Source organism: Dendrobium catenatum, unplaced genomic scaffold (assembly GCF_001605985.2).
Source record: "Dendrobium catenatum unplaced genomic scaffold, ASM160598v2 fragScaff_scaffold_998, whole genome shotgun sequence".
In the NCBI taxonomy this organism is placed as follows: domain Eukaryota; kingdom Viridiplantae; phylum Streptophyta; class Magnoliopsida; order Asparagales; family Orchidaceae; genus Dendrobium; species Dendrobium catenatum.
In genome coordinates this window covers 1,896,010-1,915,923 of record NW_021319460.1, presented here as the reverse complement: position 1 = coordinate 1,915,923, position 19,914 = coordinate 1,896,010, and the positions used below count along the sequence as shown (strand labels likewise).

At 37.7% G+C, this 19,914-nt stretch overlaps 1 protein-coding gene across 1 annotated transcript; it reads right to left on the bottom strand.

The window, feature by feature from the left end:
- Window positions 1-6,221: 6,221 nt before the first annotated feature.
- On the bottom strand, window positions 6,222-7,361 carry LOC110106660 (polygalacturonase inhibitor 2-like). Its single transcript, XM_020836613.1, has one exon. It carries the CDS (start codon window positions 7,359-7,361, stop codon window positions 6,222-6,224), a length of 1,140 nt encoding a protein of 379 aa, XP_020692272.1.
- Between the last annotated feature and the right edge of the window lie 12,553 nt (window positions 7,362-19,914).

Genomic DNA, 19,914 nt, shown 5'->3' with positions numbered 1-19,914 from the left:
AAACTTAAACTTAATCTTTTTGATTACTCATCTTCATGCCTATTGAGGAGAGAGTCAAGGATAGAGTGTGATAGAGCATTTGAAGGAGATTTCTTGCCATTGAAGCGTGAAGGTTTCACTTGGTACTCAAGGGTAAGAGTTTCTACTTTTAAGTTTGTGATTACTTCACTCTTCTCTCTTTTCTTTTAGATTGTGCTTGTGAAGAAGATCTTCATGAAGATCCGGTTCTGTGCCGACACTTGGAAAGTGTGAACAGTCGTGGGTTCTCTACCCACACTAGCAGTGTGAAAGGATGAAGGGTTCTCTGCCCACACTAGGAGAGTGTGAAAGGACAAATTATTCTCTGCCCATACTAGGAGAGTGTAAAAGGACGAAGAGTTCTCTGCCTACACCAAGAGTGTGAAAGGACGACGGTTCTCTGCCGACATCGGGGAAGTGTGCAAGGACGGATGGTACTCTACCAACACTGGGGATAGTGTGAAAGGACGAACGGTTCTCTGCCGACATCGGGGGAGTGTTAAAGGATGACGATTCTCTGCAGCACCGGGTAGTGGTGAAAAGAGTTTGTAAAGGCTTCTCCACCTTGCTGAGGGTGCAAAAGGAGAGTCACTAGTGGTATTAGTGCAATACTCGGAGGGTGCCTCCGGGGAGTAGATGTAGGTCTGGTTTTGACTGAACCAATATAAATTTTGTGTCTTTTATTTTCCGTTACATTTTTAATTTTAATGTTTTGTGCATAAACATTGTGGTTGAAAAATATTTTCTAGAAAAACTCACTAATTAAATTTTTGTTTCCTTAAATCTTTAAAAGAGGGTAAAAATTTTTAAATACTAATTCAGCCCCGCTCTTGGTTAGCCGTGGGATATTTACTTAGGCTTAACAACCTAATTCATATTGAACGGGTTTCAACACTAACGGTTCGTACACACTAACTTTGAATTTTTTTTTATCGTACTGAACAAACACAGTTTGTACTGGATGATAATCGGGTACAAAATGATTTCATAACGATTCACAATGAGTTTGTATGCAACAATATTTGAACTGTTCGTACATACGAAAATACGATCGTACAATACGATCGTGGATGGTCAAATTTGAAAAATTCAGTTTTCTTGATATTTTTTTGTGTCTTTTGTATAAAATGTCCACTAAAAACTGACACTTAATCTTTTTGTCATTTGGTCTTCATGATTTCTTAAGGACAAATAAAGAAGAGAGTATTTGAGATAGATTTCTTCCTAGTGGAGCATGAAGAGTTCACAAGGTTACTAAAGGGTAAGGATCTCTATGTGTAATTTGTGTTTCTTCACTCTTTCTCTTGTCTTTCTAGATTGCTCTTGTGAAGATCTTTCAAGAAGATCCGGCTCTCTACCGACACTTAGAAAGTGTGAACAGCCGAGGGTTTTCTACCTAGACTTAGAGAGTGTGAACAGCCGAAGGTTCTCTACCTATACTTGGAGGGTGTGAAAGAATGAAGGTTCTCTGTCTACACTTGGATGGTGTGAAAGGATAAAGGCTCTCTGCCTACACTTGGAGGGTGTGAAAGGATGATGGTTATCTATCGCACCGGGAATTAGTGGAAGAGAATTTTGTAAAGGCTTCTTCGCCTTACTGTGGGGGCTAAAGGAGAGTCACTTTGGTAATAGTGCAATACCTGAAGTGGGAGGCTTCAGGGAGTGGATGTAGGTTGTGTTTGACCGAACCACTATAAACATTTGTGTCTTTTTATTTCTGCTGCTTATTTACATACTACAAGTTTATTTTTTTGTGATTGAAAAATAGTTTTTAAAACTTTAATTAACTTGCTATGAATCTTAAATTGGTTTCAGATTTTTAATCCAAGAAGGTTAATTTTTTAAATTACCAATTCACCGCCCCCCCCCCCGGTTAGCCTTGGGACATTAGTTTAGGTTTAACAACCTATTCTAGATTCAACCAGATTCAACTCCTTTGACTCATCAAAAGTTAAAACATTTTTATGGTTTGAGATAATAACATTAGTAGAAGGATCGTGAAGGAAGTCTAACTTATTATGCAGGTGAATAAATGAGGAATGGGAGGAGGGGGATTTAGTTTTGGTAGGTGAAGGATTGTTAAAAACACTAACAATAGAAGAATTAAGGTTTCAGATTGCCCTTGTTTGGTTAGGTGAATGTCAGCTTGAAAAATAAACATATTTGTGGAAGTTGTAGCTTGCAAAACAATAGATGCCTGAATTGGTGGTAAAGCTGGAGAGGGTCCCATCAGATTTTAGTTTAGGTAGCTGTTGGAGGGATTATTGTGTGGAGAATAGGAGATTATCCCTACATAAGAGTTGAGTAAACGTAGGTTAGTATGTGAAGGTTGGATTGTGAGATCTTTGGGAGGAGCAATCTGACCCGAGGAGCGACTTTTGTTGCATCTAGGAGGAGGAGTAACATGAACCATAGAGGCAAAATTGTTATGAGATTGATTGGTGTGTTCTTTCTTGTGACAAAGAGATTGTGTGTGGGTAAATGAGCCACATACCTCACAAGCAACAAGTTTTTACTAATACTGTACATTCTTATTAATGATTTCATTTTTCGCAGTAATAGAAATAACATATGGCAAACACAAATTTATTTGAAATTGGAACACAAACACGGGCAAACATTAACAAGGATTTCTCATAAGTTAACATATCCACTGTTACAGGAGACCCTATTGCACTTGCAATCTCAGATAAGCCTTCTGGATTCCAGTAAGGAAGTGGAATATAATTTTTTCTTACCAAGATCGAGACCTTAGAGCATTCTTCCCGCTTAGGCTTGAATAGTATTTTTGAAACAAGAATGGTCGACCAAGAAAACTCCACGGCCCCCTATCCGGGTAAATAATAATCTTCTTGATTTAAAAAGTTTAGCAAAAATAATCCCTTATAAAGAGAAAGCATCTTCATGTTCACTACAGGAAAACCCGTCCTTACTGGCGGAAAATATCCACCGCTAATACAAGATTTCCGTCGGAATTATAGGTTTCCGGCGCACTTTCCGGCAGAATTCTCTGCGCCGGTTTGGAGAGCGTCCATAAATGTCTTCTGACGCATAAAATGTGCCGGAAAACTTTTCGGCGAACGTTCCGAAGCATTACCAGCACAAAAAATGATGGCAGCCGTCGACATTTCGACCGCTAAATCCGGCAACATATGCGCCGGTAATTTGCGTCGTATGAGTGCGTCGCTAATTACCAGCGGATAAAATGTCGTTAATACGCCGTAAATAACCTGCGGGATATTTACGGCGCAAAATATGCGTCGGAAATCTCCGGCGGATACGACGCCGCAAAATATGCGTCGGTAATTTCCGGCGTAAAGAAAACGCCGGTATGCTCGATACGGTTCGTTGTATCGTCGTTTCCGGCGACGGAAAAAGTGAGATGTTGGTTTATTCCGACGCATATACCAGCGCAAATATCGTCGGAACATTTCCGGCATCGTTTGCGCCGGAAAGTCCGCCATAGATTTTTCGGCGCAATAATGCGCTGTTACCTGCGCCGTGCTTACCGGCGAAAAATTTCCGCCGAAAATTCCGATGGTAATCGCGTGTTTTCCCGTAGTGGTTATCTTTCAGGAGCCAAGATTTTATAGTGATATATAGCAAAGTTTCGTAGTTGGGCCTATGACCTAAGGAATAGTTGACAAGACGCATGCTCCTTTCAGCCGAGCCTTTTTGGAAATCCTCCGGACAAAAGGAAATCACCTTGTCTTGAGGAGGATTGAAGGACATTGAAAAATCTTTGACCGTAATATTTCGATCGGTCAAAAGATCTATTCATTTGTGAATGAAGGAATGAGGAGAATAATGGCTATGAAGAGAGGAGGGGGAAGGCATGAGCAAGGGAGCGGAGGTAGGAGCCTCTCCGGAGCATCAAGCCTTGAGAGGCATGAGAGCAGTGGCAGCTACGGCGAAACCCCAGTAGAGCAGGAGCTTTCTATGTAAATATTTTTTGCCGTTCTTATTTCACATTTCTTCAATCATGTTATGCTTGAATTGAATTTTATCATTGCTTAGATTAAAACTTGATACGTCATCAAACATTGCCTTGATCAAGCACGAATCTTGAGGCATATTCGAGTTGAAACTTTTTTAAATTAAATTTGGGATCATCTGAATTCCAATTTCAGCTAACTTATAGTCAAATTGAACATCTTAAAGGGACGAACTGAACAACACCGAAATTGGTCTAACCCAAGCACAAATGGGTCCAAATCGGGGGCCCGTACCACATTTGGAAAGGTTAAAGCATTATTGGGATAATGAAATGATATCCAAATATGGCATGCTTATAGTCAAATCGAGCGTCTCGACGAGACGAATCCAACGAGCCTAAGATCTTTGAATTCCGACACTGTTAAGGCACTTAAACAGTTAAAAAACTCTCTATGATCAGGGGAATCAATACGAGCCATCCAATGGAGCACTCTGAACCTACCCCGGATCTTCTCTAGATTTACGGGGTACGCCACTCATGAAAATCTATAAATAGACCCCCACTCTCTGCTTGAAGGGGACCTTTGGCTTGAGATTGAAGAGAGCTCTGAAGCTTCAAGAGCTCTAGCACCACCGCCGCCGGCCGCCAGACCACCACCTTCTTACCAAGATCGAGACTATAGAGCATTCTTCCCGCTTAGGCTTGAATAGTATTTTTGAAACAAGAAAGGTCGACCAAGAAAACACCACGGCCCCCCTATCTAGGTAAATAATAATCTTCTTGATTTAAAAAGTTTAGCAAAAAGAATCCCTTATAAAGAGAAAGCATCTTCATGTTCACTACAGGAAAACCCATCCTTACCGGCGGAAAATATCCGCCGCTAATACAAGATTTCCGTTGGAATTATAGGTTTCCGGTGCACTTTCCAGCAGAATTCTCTGCGCCGGTTTGGAGCGCGTCGATAAATGTCTTCCGACGCATAAAATGCGCCGGAAAACTTTCCGGCGCACGTTCCGACGCATTACCAGCTCAAAAAATGATGGCAGTCGTCGACATTTCGACCGCTAAATCCGGCGACATATGCGCCGGTAATTTGCGTCATATGAGTGCGCCGCTAATAACCAGCGGATAAAACGCCGTTAATACGCCGTAAATAATCTACGGGATATTTACGGCGCAAAATATGATCGGAAATCTCCGGCGGATACGACGCCGCAAAATACGTCGGTAATTTCCGGCGTACGAAAAGACGCCGGTATGCTCGATACGGTTCGTTGTATCGTTGTTTCCAGCGACAGAAATAGTGAGATGTTGGTTTATTCTGACGCATATACCGACGCAAATATCGCCGGAACGTTTCCGGCGTCGTTTGCGCCGGAAAGTCTGCCGTAGATTTTTCGGCGCAATAATGCGCTGTTACCTGCGCCGTGCTTACCAGCGAAAAATTTTCGCCGGAAATTCCGAAGGTAATCGCGTGTTTTCCCGTAGTGGTTATCTTTCAGGAGCCAAGATTTCTTAATGATATATAGCAAAGCTTCGTAGTTGGGCCTACGACCTAAGGAATAGTTGACAAGACTCATGCTCCATTCAGCCGAGCCTTTTTGGAAATCCTCCGAACAAAAGGAAATAACCTTGTCTTGAGGAGGAATGAAGGACAATGAAAAATCTTTGACTGTAATATTTCGATCGGTAAAAAGATCTATTCATTTGTGAATGAAGGAACGAGGAGAATAATGGCTATGAAGAGAGGAGGGGGAAGGCATGAGCAAGGGAGGGGAGGTAGGAGCCTCTCCGGAGCATCAAGCCTTGAGAGGCATGAGAGCAGTGGCTGCTAGGGCCCCAGTAGAGCACGAGCTTTCTATGTAAATCTTTTCTGCCGTTCTTATTTCACATTTCTTCAATCATGTTATGCTTGAATTGAATTTTATCATTGCTTAGATTAAAACTATTAGTCAAGTTTTTTGTTATTTTATTAAAACCATCAAATTGATCCATAGTAATATCCAAATCGTAGCTTTTCTGACTTTTTATATATAAAATAACAACACTTGCGATTTCTCTTTTTTTGCAGCAACCCCATAACATGTAGCAGAATAATCTGCATAATTTATTGCCAAACATTCCCATCCTTTGATCATTTCGTTGACTTCCAAACCCAAATAACAAAACAACAATATCCCAATAAAAGGGCTAACAAACTACACAAACGTGTCAAAGGGAGTGGGAATAACACAACATTATTATTTTTAAAACAAAGCAAGCATCGCTAAATCTGCCTGCTAGTGCAAGGAGGCAACGGCGAGCCGCAGAGACATTTGTTGTGAAAATATGAATCCACCCCAAACATAGCCGTGATCGGCCCAGCCGGAATCTCCCCACAAAGCCGGTTATAACTGACGTTGAACACTGGAAAGTAAGTCGGGTCCACCTGGTTTATCTGAGCCGGTATCGACCCTGTAATCTTATTATGATTCAGATCTAAAACCGTCAAGTTCACCGGAAAAGTAACCCGGCTAAGATCAAACGCGAACTCATTCCTGCTCAAATCAATATACCGCGTCGACTTCCCCGCACCAAATAAAAAAGAAGCGTCGCCAGTCAAATTGTTCCGGCTCAGATCTATTTTACCCCAAACCGGCACGCCGAGAGAGACCGGTAAATTGCCGGAGAGGTTGTTGTGGTTCAGAATGAGATCCGGTGGGGAGGATTTGTTGAAATTGTCGAATTCAGCTGGGATCGATCCGGTGAGGCGGTTGCAGGAGAAATCAATTTGTTGGATAGAAGGAAGCTTGGCAAGTTCAGGGGGGATTGAGCCGGAGAATTTATTGAAAGAGAGGTCGATGTCTGTAAGAGAGGGGATTTGGGAGAGGAACGAGGGGATGGGGCCCGAGAGAGAATTCCAGGAGAAAAGGAGAATAGAGAGGCGGGTGAGACGGGTAATGGAGGATGGAATGTTGCCGGTGAGATTGGGGAGTTTGTGGAAGCGTAGACTGGTGAGGAAAGGGAGGTCGCCAACGGCAGAGGGGATGGAACCTGTGATGGTGGAATCGTCGATGACGAATAGGCCGGTGACGCGAGAGCCATCGGAGCCGGGGACGGTAGGATCACATTCGATGCCGTACCAATCACAGCATGCGGCAGAGGATGTCCAGGAGGTGAAGTGGTAGGCGTTGTTGAAGGCAGATTTGATGGAGAGGAGGGCACGTTTGTCGTATTTGTTGCATTTGTCGGCAGCGATGAGGAAAGGAAGGAAGAGGAGGATGTAGATGAAGGTGGAAGACATGATTGCTATGTTTGCAGCTCGTTCTTTAGATAAAGTTGTCGGTTGAGTGATCGCGTGAGGTTCTGTATTTATCGGGTAGTAAGTGCGTCGAAGAAGAGAGGAGATCGTATACAGCTTCAACATCTTTACAGCACATGGGATTTGATCGAGTGTACAGTAGTAGTACGAACGTCATAATTTCAAAGGACGGGTAAAAAAAAAAGTAAATTTTTAAGGTAAGCATAATTAAATTTTGTATTATGAGTTTAAGTATATTTTAAAATAAATTAGAATTAGGAAATGGTGTCCGCTTAATAGGCGGCTTAAGCTTTAGGGTGCGTTTGGGACGGCTTTTTCCCTACTGTGCGGCACGAAACGTAACCTAGAGATGGTTTGGCTTTACGCGGTCATGCAGAGGCAACAGGCAACTTTGACCTCGGTAAAAAACGAGCAATTATTAGGTACGGAGTGCAGAAGAACCGTCCCTACACTAGTATAAAATCGTGCTAGGTATCAATTCGGTATCATTCGGTACCACTGGGTACCGCTTGGTACCCTGTGTCTGTGCGGACGGTTCTCATCCCGTCCGCACTCCGCACCTAATATTTTTTCGTAAAAAACCCACCCGGTTCTTTCCGTTCTGCTCCCTCATTCGAATTCCTTCGCCGCTTGTTCGTGCCAGACATCGCCGTCCTCTCTATTCTTCTACTGCTACGAGTGTGCTGGTAAGTTATGTATAAATAAGTTGTATAGCTTTATTTAATGGTTGTAAACATATTATTTTGCTTAGATGATTTGAAGGTGGAGAGAAAATGAAGAAGTTGAGTGATTATTTATTTTTTTATTTTTTTATTTTTTTTGCCTTTTTTTTCTTCCAGCAGACGAAAGGTTTGTTTTATTTGGCTTAAACAAAATGTAGGATTTTAGCAATTTTAGGACATACCATCTAAGATTTGAAATAATTTGGTGAGTATTGTTTGATAAAAAATTTTAGTAAACATACAACAAGTTACAGCTCTTGTTTTTTATGCATACGTTAGTATAATTTGATTTGATCTTGTATTTGTATTATCGTAAGACAAATCTTATAGTCATAAAAATTGCACACTAAATGATTTTTTTTTCATTAATTGTTTCATGTACTATCTTGTAAATGGAAGTTGAAGAGTTGAGTGTGATAAGAATTAATTATGAGCATCTAACTTCCAAATACATGATTCTTCAAGCTTGGATGAAAGGTTTGAAAAGCTTTATAGTCCTTTAAGGCTCCAAGCAGAAGAAGAGCTTATTGACCTGTAAATTTCCCATTAACCATGTTATTATCCAAATATATAACTTTTTCATTGATAAGTAAGCAAATATCTATGGTTTAAATGTAGTTATACAAAAAACCAATAACGGCATGAAGATCCTGGCACGTCAACACTATCACTCCCTGTTATTGTTGATGGTTCTGAAACTATAAGTAGTGGGCCTAGTGAGCAGGGTTTTGATGATGCAAATGATTTATTACCAAATTTGAATGAATGAGATGAAGTATGTTATGAAGATATATGCAATGTCATCCTAAATTATTTCTCTAGATCTATCTGTAGTAAGGACTCAATGGTTGTCAATAATAATTATGTTGACACTTGTAGGACTACATAATAGTGGGATTATGAAGTTGAGTTTGAGGATGCCTCTTGTGAAATAGACATAAAGTTATGATTGCCTATACAAAACATGATTATTCATTGTATTTGTGCCTATAGCGGCTACATTCTACTCTAAGTAAATGTTTAGGTGACATATAAAAAACCTCATATGTCAGACAAAAATATATGTGTGCAACTCCAATTCGTGATGCTAGGCACCATTAGTGTAATTCACAATTCATAAGTTTCAATATACTACCAACCATTAGAAAATAGATAGATAGACGCGAGGCCTAGAGAAATAATATGTCGAATGGAAGTTAAGTTCAATATCGAAGTTTTATAAATGAAGCCTTGGGATTCTCTTTTGAAGGTTATTAAAGTTGTTTTAGGTAGCTTGGAGTCTTGTTTGAGTTTGAATTTTGTTCATGTATGTTGTTTTTTTCTACTATGACAGAAACATTTTATGGGATTCAGGCCACAAACACAAATATAATCTAAATACTTTACTCGTCATTTTGTCCTTCTATTAGTGGGTAGAACTTCTGCTACCAAGTTCTTAGACTTGATGGTACATTTTTGCTAGGTAAATATCAAGAAACTTTATTTACTGTAGTAGGATTCGATGTTAATAATGGCTTGTTTCCACCTGCTTTCATAATAGTTGAGTCAATGTTTACGGAATCCTAGATTTGGCTCCTCAGGTAGATACACGAGCTTCTCCCAATAGTTACCAATAGGGCTAACCTTCCTGTCATCTATAATAGGTAGGGGTGTCAATATTGGACACGACTCGAAAACCCGACTCGAACTCGACCCAAAAATTTTGGGTTCGTGTTGACCCAAACCCGAACCGGGTCAAGTTCGGGTTGACCCGAAATGACCCGCTGCCCGCCCTGACCGAGCCTGATCGAAGTTGCCCAAGAGGAGTCCGAGTGCCCCTAACCGCGCGTCGCTTCGCAATTCGTCGGGTCAACCCGAACCCGAATAGTGCCAGATCAGTTTCGGGTTCGACCTGAACCCGACCCGTAACCCGAAATTGACACCCCTAAAAATAGGTATGCTAGTTTGATTTGTGGCTATAAAAAAAAATTCCTTTTGTAGCTCATTGGCATTGCATAAGGCATTTGAGTAAAAATTCAAAAAAGCTGTGCGTAAAATGATAGTATGTGATATAGAATTTATGTGCCAAATGATGTATATATATATGGGAATACTAATGATCTTAGAATATTTAATAGATGCATGATGGATATCAAAAAGGTAAAATATGATACTCATCAATGCTAGTAGACCAAGATGTCACACGCTAATGACTAACTTATGATGGTGGTTTTAGATATGGAGTTATGATAATAAATACATTAGATTCATTCAATGGTTCATTGAAAAGAGCTTGGGGTTTACCGATTTAAGCCTTAATCACTATCATATATAATAATATATTGGCAATGTCCATACAAAGGATGGAGTTTAATAGATTTGAGGAGCACCAAAATAATTACTTATTTTTCCCACATATTCTAAAAACACTGAAAAGGGCATAAGGAGATGCACGGAGATTTCCAAAACCAATCCTCCTAAACATGCATGATTTCAAGTAGTTGACATGTCATCAAGATCATATCGTATTTATTTGATTGACTATAGAACATGCATGTGCAGCTGTGGCAGGACATTAATGTTTTATATACCGTGTAAACATATTATAAGTTATGTAGTTATGTTAAGACTAAACCATTTATTCATCCTTTCATGACAATGAAGGATGATAATGAACTATATAGTCTATGTCATCCATTAAAATTTTGAGCTCATCAAAAAATAATCTCAACCTTTATATCGTATTGATGGTAACACATCTGGAGGACATAAAAATTGGAAAAATGATGATCATGTGTGTAGAATGACCTCTCTAAATTTATCTAACTTTGACTATTAAAGAAATTATCCATCCTATACAAATTGATTTTTTATAAATTGTTCATGCAAGTTCATAAGCATAAAATCATGGTCTTTTTGTCCACATGCATGTAAAATCTAAATATTTCATTTTCCCTAGACTTCATTTCTGAAGAACTATCTGAACATCTTCTCACATATTAGTGCAATCGTCTGTATAGGTCAAATTAAAAAAAAATAAAATAACTAACAAAAATTAATGAAAATAATGACAAAAATAATAAATATGATGCAAGCAAGGCTTTGAAAAGTCTGTATAGGTTGTCAAACCTCTGCAAATGTCCCAAGGCTAACTTAGAGGGGGGAGGGGGGGAGTGAATTAGTTATTTTAAAAATTCTCTTAGAAATTCAAGAAAAATGGTTTTATATTTTATGTGAAAATAATTTTTCAACCACCACAATTAAAATGAGGAAAAATTAAAATACGGAAATAAAAATGAACTCAAAGATTTATTGTGGTTCAGTCCAATAAGACCTATGTCCACACCCTGAAGGCTTCCTCTTCAGGTTTTGCACTATTACAAAAATGACTTTCCATTTTCCCCCACAGTAAGGCGGTGATGCCTTAACAATTTTCCTCTCTGCCACCAATCCCCAGTGTGGTAAAGTACCATCATCCTTTCACACCCTCCAAGTGTCGGCAGAGTACAGTCATCATTTCAGGCCCTCCAAGTGTTAGCAGAGTATCATCGTCCTTGAAAGTGCTCTGATACCACTTGAAAGTTCATTAAGGATGCTAAGCCCTTATGAATTAGTCTCACAGCTAATCAAGAGGGGGGGTGAATTGGTATTTTAAAAAATCTTTAAATCAAAACATAATCTTAAAACAAAAATCAAGATTCACCACATAAATCAAAGTGTGAAAATTAATTGCAGAAGCAGTAATAAAGAACACAAAAATTTATAATGGTTTGGTCAACACGATCTACGTCCACTCCCTGGAGGCGCCATCTAATATTGCACTATCCACTCCCTAGAGGCACCCTCTAAGTATTGCACTAAACTCAGTGTCTCTCTTTTTGCCCCCACAGTAAGACGGAGAAGCCTTTCCACCAACTCAGGTGAGGCAGAGAATCCAACTCCTTTGCTTCCTCTAGAAGCAGGAAGAGAACCTAACTCCTTTTGCTTCCTCTTGAAGAAGGAAGATAACCTTGATCGGATGCTGAAGTTTACCTCTCTAGAACTCCCACGGAACTAAGGACGATGATTGGATAAGATGACAATGAATCCTAACTTGAACCAACCTTTGTGAACCCCCTCACAAACTCCCCCTCATAAGATCCTCTTTCTCTCCCCCTTGCTCTCCCTCACCTCTTAGCTCTCTAAGGTCAAAACAGTAGTAAAACATGTTCAAAAGGGTAGAACAAGTGCTCTTAAGTAGAAGAGCTTTGGAATAGCTCATTAATTGTAACTTACTGACTTTATCATCTAGGACGATATGCCAATTATTCTGTACGATTAGTACAAATTAAGCTGAATCAACCAGGAAAATTTGGGACAATTAAAATATTTTTATTCAGATCGTTCAGGCCGATAATGATTTGTCGTGTACGATTAGTATAAATCAATGAATATCATCCAGATAATCGCACTAAATGGATGTCTGAACAATATATATAACATTCCAATCAAAGTCTAATCTAGAGGCCATGGCAAGGGGTTTATTCTCTTGGGTGTTCATCTTAAAATGGATTTCTATGTCCTCCTTGGTTATTATAACATTTTGACAACAAATATTGGAAGACATTATAAAGTCATCCCATTATCCTTAAGATTTGCAAGGAACTCGTATATGATTACAGAGTGGAAGGGATTGGTCAAAGTCAAAAGAAATTGAAGTGCAGTGGAATTGAAGAGGTTCATTTTCAAAAGCTTAAGGCTTATTGATTAAAAGCCTGAAAGGTGTGATTTTGGCTTCTTTAAATTTTTCATAGGCAGCTTCACAGAAGACATCAGAAAGCGATCGTCATTAGGGTTGAGAGAGGTGGACCCACCCTATGATTGGCAATTTTGCTTTTCACGGCCATCCATTGCATGAATGATGATTGCAAGAAGGAGGATTAGAAGGAATGTGTGAAGAATTTGAATGGGTTGGGAATATTTCAATAAAAAAACAAAAGATCGTACAATAAAAAGGTTCTCTGTCGTATAGTACTATCAGACATCGTACGAGAAGATTAGAGACATGGAGATCATTCTGAGAAGTTAGGTCATATGACTTTTGACCAAAATGTTCATACATTACAAATAGGTGTTCGTAAAGTATGATTAATAATAATTATCATACCAACTTAAATGAATTCATCCCAATCTGGATTGACATGTGGATTGTCTAGACAAACAAGTGTTCATATAGTATGATTGTCAATCATATATTCAATCTAAATAGTATTATGCAGATGGTATATTACAAAGGTTATTTGTACAGTACAAATATTTTTTAAAACTCTATTTTTAAATCCCACTTTGATTCCACTTTAAAGACCGTGAAGGCTATTAGATCTTATAGAACTTATCCGAGGATAACTATAAGATGGGGGTGAATTGGTAAATTAAAATTTTCTTTAAACATAAGGAAAAATGCCCTTTTTAAAGCTTTTAAAAAAAATCTAAAAATAGATAATTCTATCCCTTAATGTGGAATCAAAGTAATTTGAAAATAACAAAAAATCAGAGATTTTTAACCATGTAGTTATCATAAAATTAAATGTTAAAAATAATGTACGGAAAAATAAAATCAAGAATAAACACACGAGAGATTTATAGTGGTTCGGTCAACCTACCCTACATCCACTCCCCCAATTTACCCACTCCAAGTATTGAACTAAACCTTTAGTGACTCTCCTTTAGCTGCCACAACTAGACAAAGAAGCCCTTACAAAACCTTTTCCACCAACCTGTTGCGGTAGAGGACCGTAATCCTTTTTTACCATCTATTAGATGGTAGAGAATCACAGATAATTTTTCACCCTCTAGGTGATGGCAGAGAACCATGAATCCTTTTACGTGAAGAGAACTTTGAATCACTTTCACATTCTCATATATGACAGAGTAGCCGAGTCCTTTGACACCAAAGAGATCTTCGTCTTCCCAAAATAACCCTTAATATAACCCTTGACTATAATGGTACTAATATGCAAGTTTGTTGGAGTAACCATGTGAAACCCCACTCCAGTCTCCCTTGAAACCCACAAGGATTTTCTCCCTCTCAAACTGTACCATTTTCTCTCTCCCTTTCAAGGATCTCTATTCAAGTTTTCTCCAAAAGAATGGAGACTCAATGCATGCCAAAGACACTTACCAAGTGTCTTGGCAAATCTTAAAAAGAGGACTTTTAAACCCCCCTAAAGATTTACTTTTGTCGTCAAAGATCATCCAACATGAGTATTAGATTATCTTGTACGATTAGTACAAATAGCCTTACAGATAATACGAACAGAATTATCCAATATGATCATTTCAAGTGTTTGTACTTATTATCTTATTAATAATGTGATTGTCTAGTATGATTAGCATAAAAATGTATAGTCTTTGTCTAGTACGATAGAAAGCGATCCCTTGTCATCTCATGCATATTCTCTATTGTTTAGTATGATCATCATCAATCATCATGTAAAACGGATCAAAGAATTTTACCATAATTATTCTCCAAATTAAAGGATTAATATAGGCATGATTGCCATCTATTATCCAAGATGATGCAAATCATCCTGTACGATATGAACAAATTTTAAATTATAAAATATAGTATAAATTATGAGTGGTGGTTAATTTCTTGATTATAACTAATTGTCTTGTATGATATATATCGTATAGTACCATTAGTTAGATGAGTTAATCCTATAGTATGATATAAATCATATAGTACAATTAGTTCAAAATTGAACTTTCAAATTTGACTCAATCTCACTACCCCTGAGTGTGGGTGTATATGGTCACCAAGCTAGTATACACCCTTGCAGAACTTAACTCAAGAAATCAAAAATACATTAATAAATATTAAAAATATCTTTACATCATAACCTATTCTACCCAATCTTGAGCTTTGAATCTTCATTTGATGGTGCATGGTGTTCCTGAAATATTAGAATGCACACATATAAATATACATTGCAAATACAAGTATACATAAGGTTGTGGGTCACAATATTTATTAACATCAAAAATATAAACTTGTGAACTCGAGTTGAAACACCAGTATTAGCTCTTTAATTATTTTGTAGTTCTATGTAATTTTGATCTTTATATATAAAAACATCAAATTATCCTCTACTTGGGATAAATATTTTGCTTTAGCTTTATGCTTAATCCAAGAAGACCAAAAAGCCACACAGGTAAAAAAGACTTTCATTACAGGAAACCAGAGAAGCATTCAAATCAAGATTAGATGGATCATTGTTAAGAAGAGATAAGATGCTGGCTTATTTAGATTTCAAATTTTCCAAGGTAGTATCTATGAAATTGGAATATGACTAACTTTTGAGCTTAATAGCATTTTTTAGGGATCGTATTTGTTGGAACTAAATGGAGATAGGATTACCTCATCTCTTCATAGACATGACATTTACCAAAATCATACCTAATTGAGACACCTTCATCCAATAGGATTTAAATAAAAATACATGCTTAGGATTATTAAGATAGTTGCTATTTGCATTATTTTACATTCTTGCAACTTGTATAGTTTTGATGATTTCAAATATTATTAGTTTATGTGTAGTTGTCTCCTAATACTTGTTGAAAGATTTGTATTTTCTCTTGTGTGTACTAACATTTCAGAAAAATCGAACTACAAACTAAGAAGACTTTAAATCAAATTCAGCATACAATCTTTTGTAAATTGAAGCCTTCAATTGTACTTTGAATTAAGAGGGAGTGATTGTAATTGAGTGAATATAAACACACACACACCACCATCAAGGAGATCTTACAAAATTTGTACTGACCGTACGGGACGAACCGAGTTCGTACAGGACGATCAGGTCAGTTATCTTCTTATAAGAGCAATGGAACAAATAGGTTTTGGAAGAAATTTTTCTAAGTCCTGATCGTCGCAGACAAAATTATTTTTGTCACAGGACAAATTGGGCTCTATAAAAATTTTGTCCAGACGAAATACAAATTGTCCCAGGACGATTTCTTCTCTATAAAAATTTCATTCAGACAAAATTCAAAATCGTGACAGGACGAGTTGCCCTCTGTAAAAATTTTGTCTGGAAGATTTCATGTTCGTTCCAGGACGATGAGAACCGACTCACCACAGTTGGTTACATCCTGCAGTTATTTGGGAACCAACCTATGTTATAATTGATCATATCGGACGAACCTAGTTCGTACGGGATGATGATTGTGTACAAACATAGTTCGTACCAATATACATTAGGATCGTTACCTACACTTTAAATAAAATTGTCCAGGACGATCCACAATCGTACGGGATGATCCATTTCGTGTTGACTTGAAAATTTGCAGTTTTGGACGGTTTTTCTTGTCTCTCTTATATATAGACCAATTTAGATGGCCACCAAATCTTTTTGCCATTTGATCTTCGTGCCTATTGAAAGAAGAGTCAAGGAGAGAGTGTGAGGGAGTATTCAAAGAAGGATTTTTACCACTGGAGCGTAGAGGCTCCACATGGTTTTCAAAGGTAAGAATCTTTACTTGTGATTTTGGATTACTTCACTCTTTTCTTTCTTCCTTCTATATTTCTTGTAAGAAGATTTATCAAGGAGATCAGGTTCTCTGCCCACACTTGGAGAGTGTGAACAGCCGAAGGATTTTTTGCCCACACTTAGAGAGTGTGAACAGCCGAAGGGTTCTCTGCTAACACTTAGAGAGTGTGAACAGCCGGAAGGTTCTCTGCCTATACTAGGAAAGTGTAAACGGACGACGGTTATCTGACAACACTGGGGATAAGTGTAAAAGGATGATGATTCTCTGCCAACACTGGAGATAACTGTAAAAGGACGATGGTTCTCTACCGCACTGGGTAGTGGTGGAAAGAGTTTTTTTAAAGGCTTCTCCGCCTAGGTGTGGGTGCTAAAGGAGAGTCACTAGTGGCATTAGTGCAATACTCGGAGGGTGCCTCCGGGGAGTGGATGTAGGTCTGGTTTTGACCGAACCACTATATATCTGGCATTATTTTCTTTTTTTGTTTTTTTATTTATTTTGTCATTTACAACTTGTGGTTGAAAAATTTTTTTCTAGAAAAATTCACTAACAATTAATTTTTAATTTCCAAAGTTTAAAAAGAGGGTTCAAATTTTTTTTTACCAATTCCCCCCCCCCTCCCACTTGGTTAGCCGCTGGGACATAAGCTTAGGTTTAACAACCTAATTCATTGTGAACGATTATCAACAAGGATGACCATCTAACTGAGATGGTAAAAGAAGGGGGAGGGTTCTGAACAGCTAGGAGGATCGACTTTGTAATAGGACAGAAGAAACTTATCAAGCTAGTGATTATTCACGAAGCATCTATAAATATTAATATGAATAGGGTTGCCTGCACCTTGGCTAAACCAAGTGTAAGTAGTTCCAACCGAGCCTAAATAATTCAAACCAATTTCAAAAATCATATCATTTTAACTCCCATGACCTACTGTTGTGTAAAGGTTACCACCCACTTTATCATGAGAAAATCTACAATAATTATGGTCACCCAAAAGATTCCAAGGTGATTTAGTGTAGATGGTCAAGGTTTTTATTTTATCCAAGATCAATCTCCTTTCCTCCAAAGCATTTGAATCATTAACCATAGAAAGTTCAGAAAAAATGTAACATTATTATAAGAGCTAGAGCCATGTATTAACTGACTAGAAATGAATGTGGGTCTAAAAGAGATTAAGAAGTTCCATTTGATCCAAATCCTACCCATAGGAGAATGATCAAAGTAGTGTATGTTATCCTCCTTACCAAATAACTTATGATTACTGTAAAATCAAGGGGAATAAAGAGAACTCACTGACACCTTTACCCTCCAAAATGTGCATCATTTCCAATTAGAATTCTTGAATGTGCTTCTTAGAACAAAGAAATTTATCAGAACTATTAAATCCCCTAATATTCCATGAAGCTATCCCGAAATAGGACATTTAGATTTGGAAGAATGATTGCGGAATTGTTGGCACTTTTTGATCGAGTGTTTTTGGACACATGTGACTGATCAAAAGATGAAACATTTATATGGTTTGAGATAATAACATTAGCAAAAGGATCTTGACGGAAGTCTAACTTACTATGGAGGTGAATGAAGGAGGAATGGGAGGATGGGATTTAGTTGTGGTAGGTGAAGGAGAGTTAAAAACACTGACATCAGAAGAATTAAGGTTTCGGATTGCACCCAATTGGTTAGGTTGAATGATAGCTTGGAAAATAGACATATTTGTGGAACTTGTAACTTAAACAACAATAGATGCCTGAATAGGTGGTAAAGTTGGTGAGGGTCCCATCAGACTTGAGTTTAGGTAGCTATTGGAGGGATTAGTGTGGAGAGTAGGAGCTTGGCCCTACCGATGAGTTGGGTAAAGGTAGGTTAGTTTGTGAAGGTTTGATTGTGGGATCTTTGGGAGGTGTAATCTATCTGGAGGGGCGAATTTTGTTGCACCCATGAGGAGGAGCAAGAGGAGCCATAGAGGCAAAATTGCTATGAGATTGATTGGTGTGTTCTTTCTTGGGACAAAGAGATTATGTGTGGGAAAATGAGCCACATACCTCACAAGCAACAAGTTTCCACTAACATTTTACATTATGATTAATGATTTCACTCTCGGTACTTATAGAAATAACATTAGGCAAACACAAATTTATTTGAAATTTGAACACAACCACGGGCAAACATTAACCAAGATTTCTCATCAATTAACATATCCACCGTTAGAGGCAACCCTATTGCACTTGCAATCTTAGATAAGCCTTCTGGATTCCAGCAAGGAAGAGGAATATAAATTTTTTTTTACCCAAATTCATATACCTTAGAGCATTATTCCCACGTAAGTCTGAATAGTATATTTGAAACAAGAAAGGCCGACCAAGAAAACACGATGGGCCCCCTGTCAAGGCTAAGTAATAATCTTCTTGATTTAAAAAGTTTAGCAAAAAGAATCCCTCATAAAGAGAAAGCATCTTCATGTTACCTTTCAGGAGCCAAGATTTCTTAATGATATACAACAAAGCTTTGTAGTTGGGCCTACGACCTAAGGAATAGTTGACAAGACTCATGCTCCATTCAGCCGAGCCTTTTTGGAAATCCTCCGAACAAAAGGAAATCACCTTGTCTTGAGGAGGAATGAAGGACATTGAAAAATCTTTGACAGCAATATTTCGATCGGTAAAAAGATCTTTTCAGTTATGAATGAAGGAATGAGGAGAATAATGGCTATGAAGAGAAGATGAGGAAGGCATGAGCAAGGGAGGGGAGGTAGGAGCCTCCCCGGAGCGTCAAGCCTTGAGAGGCATGAGAGCAGTGGCTGCTAGGGCAAAACCCCAATAGAGCACGAGCTTTCTATGTAAATCTTCTCTGCCGTTCTTATTTCACATTTCTTCAATCATGTTATGCTTGAATTGAATTTTATCATTGCTTAGATTAAAACTATTAGTCAAGTTTTTTGTTATTTTATTAAAACCATCAAATTGATCCATTGTAATATGGTCATTTTATAAAAAGGAGCAGGTTTTAATGTTAAATTAGTTTAAGGAGAAGATCAACAAAAAATTTAAAAAGGAGCAAGAACGGAATGATTTATATTGAAACCGGAGTTTCATTCAACGGTTTAAAAAAAAAAGTCAAAGAAATCGATATCAAATAACGGGTTTCTTAATTAAAACAAAAAACAAAAAACAAAAAAAATTAAAAACCAGTTATAATGCTTTTATAATTTAATATTCGATTTCTTTTTTACACAAGATTATCTAATATATATAATATATTAATGTATATATAAAACAGAAATAATTAATAAAAAACTATATTAAAAGCATTTTAGATTATAATCTTTTTAAATTATTTTTTTAAAATGTTTATAATCTTTTTAAACATTATATTAAATTTTTTTCTTAATTATTTAATAATTAAAAAATTATAATATTAAATGCTTTTAA

Coding starts and splice junctions, on each gene's coding strand:
- LOC110106660 (XM_020836613.1), bottom strand. CDS start 7,361: ATGTTGAAGCTGTATACGATCTCCTCTCTTCTTCGACGCACTTACTAC.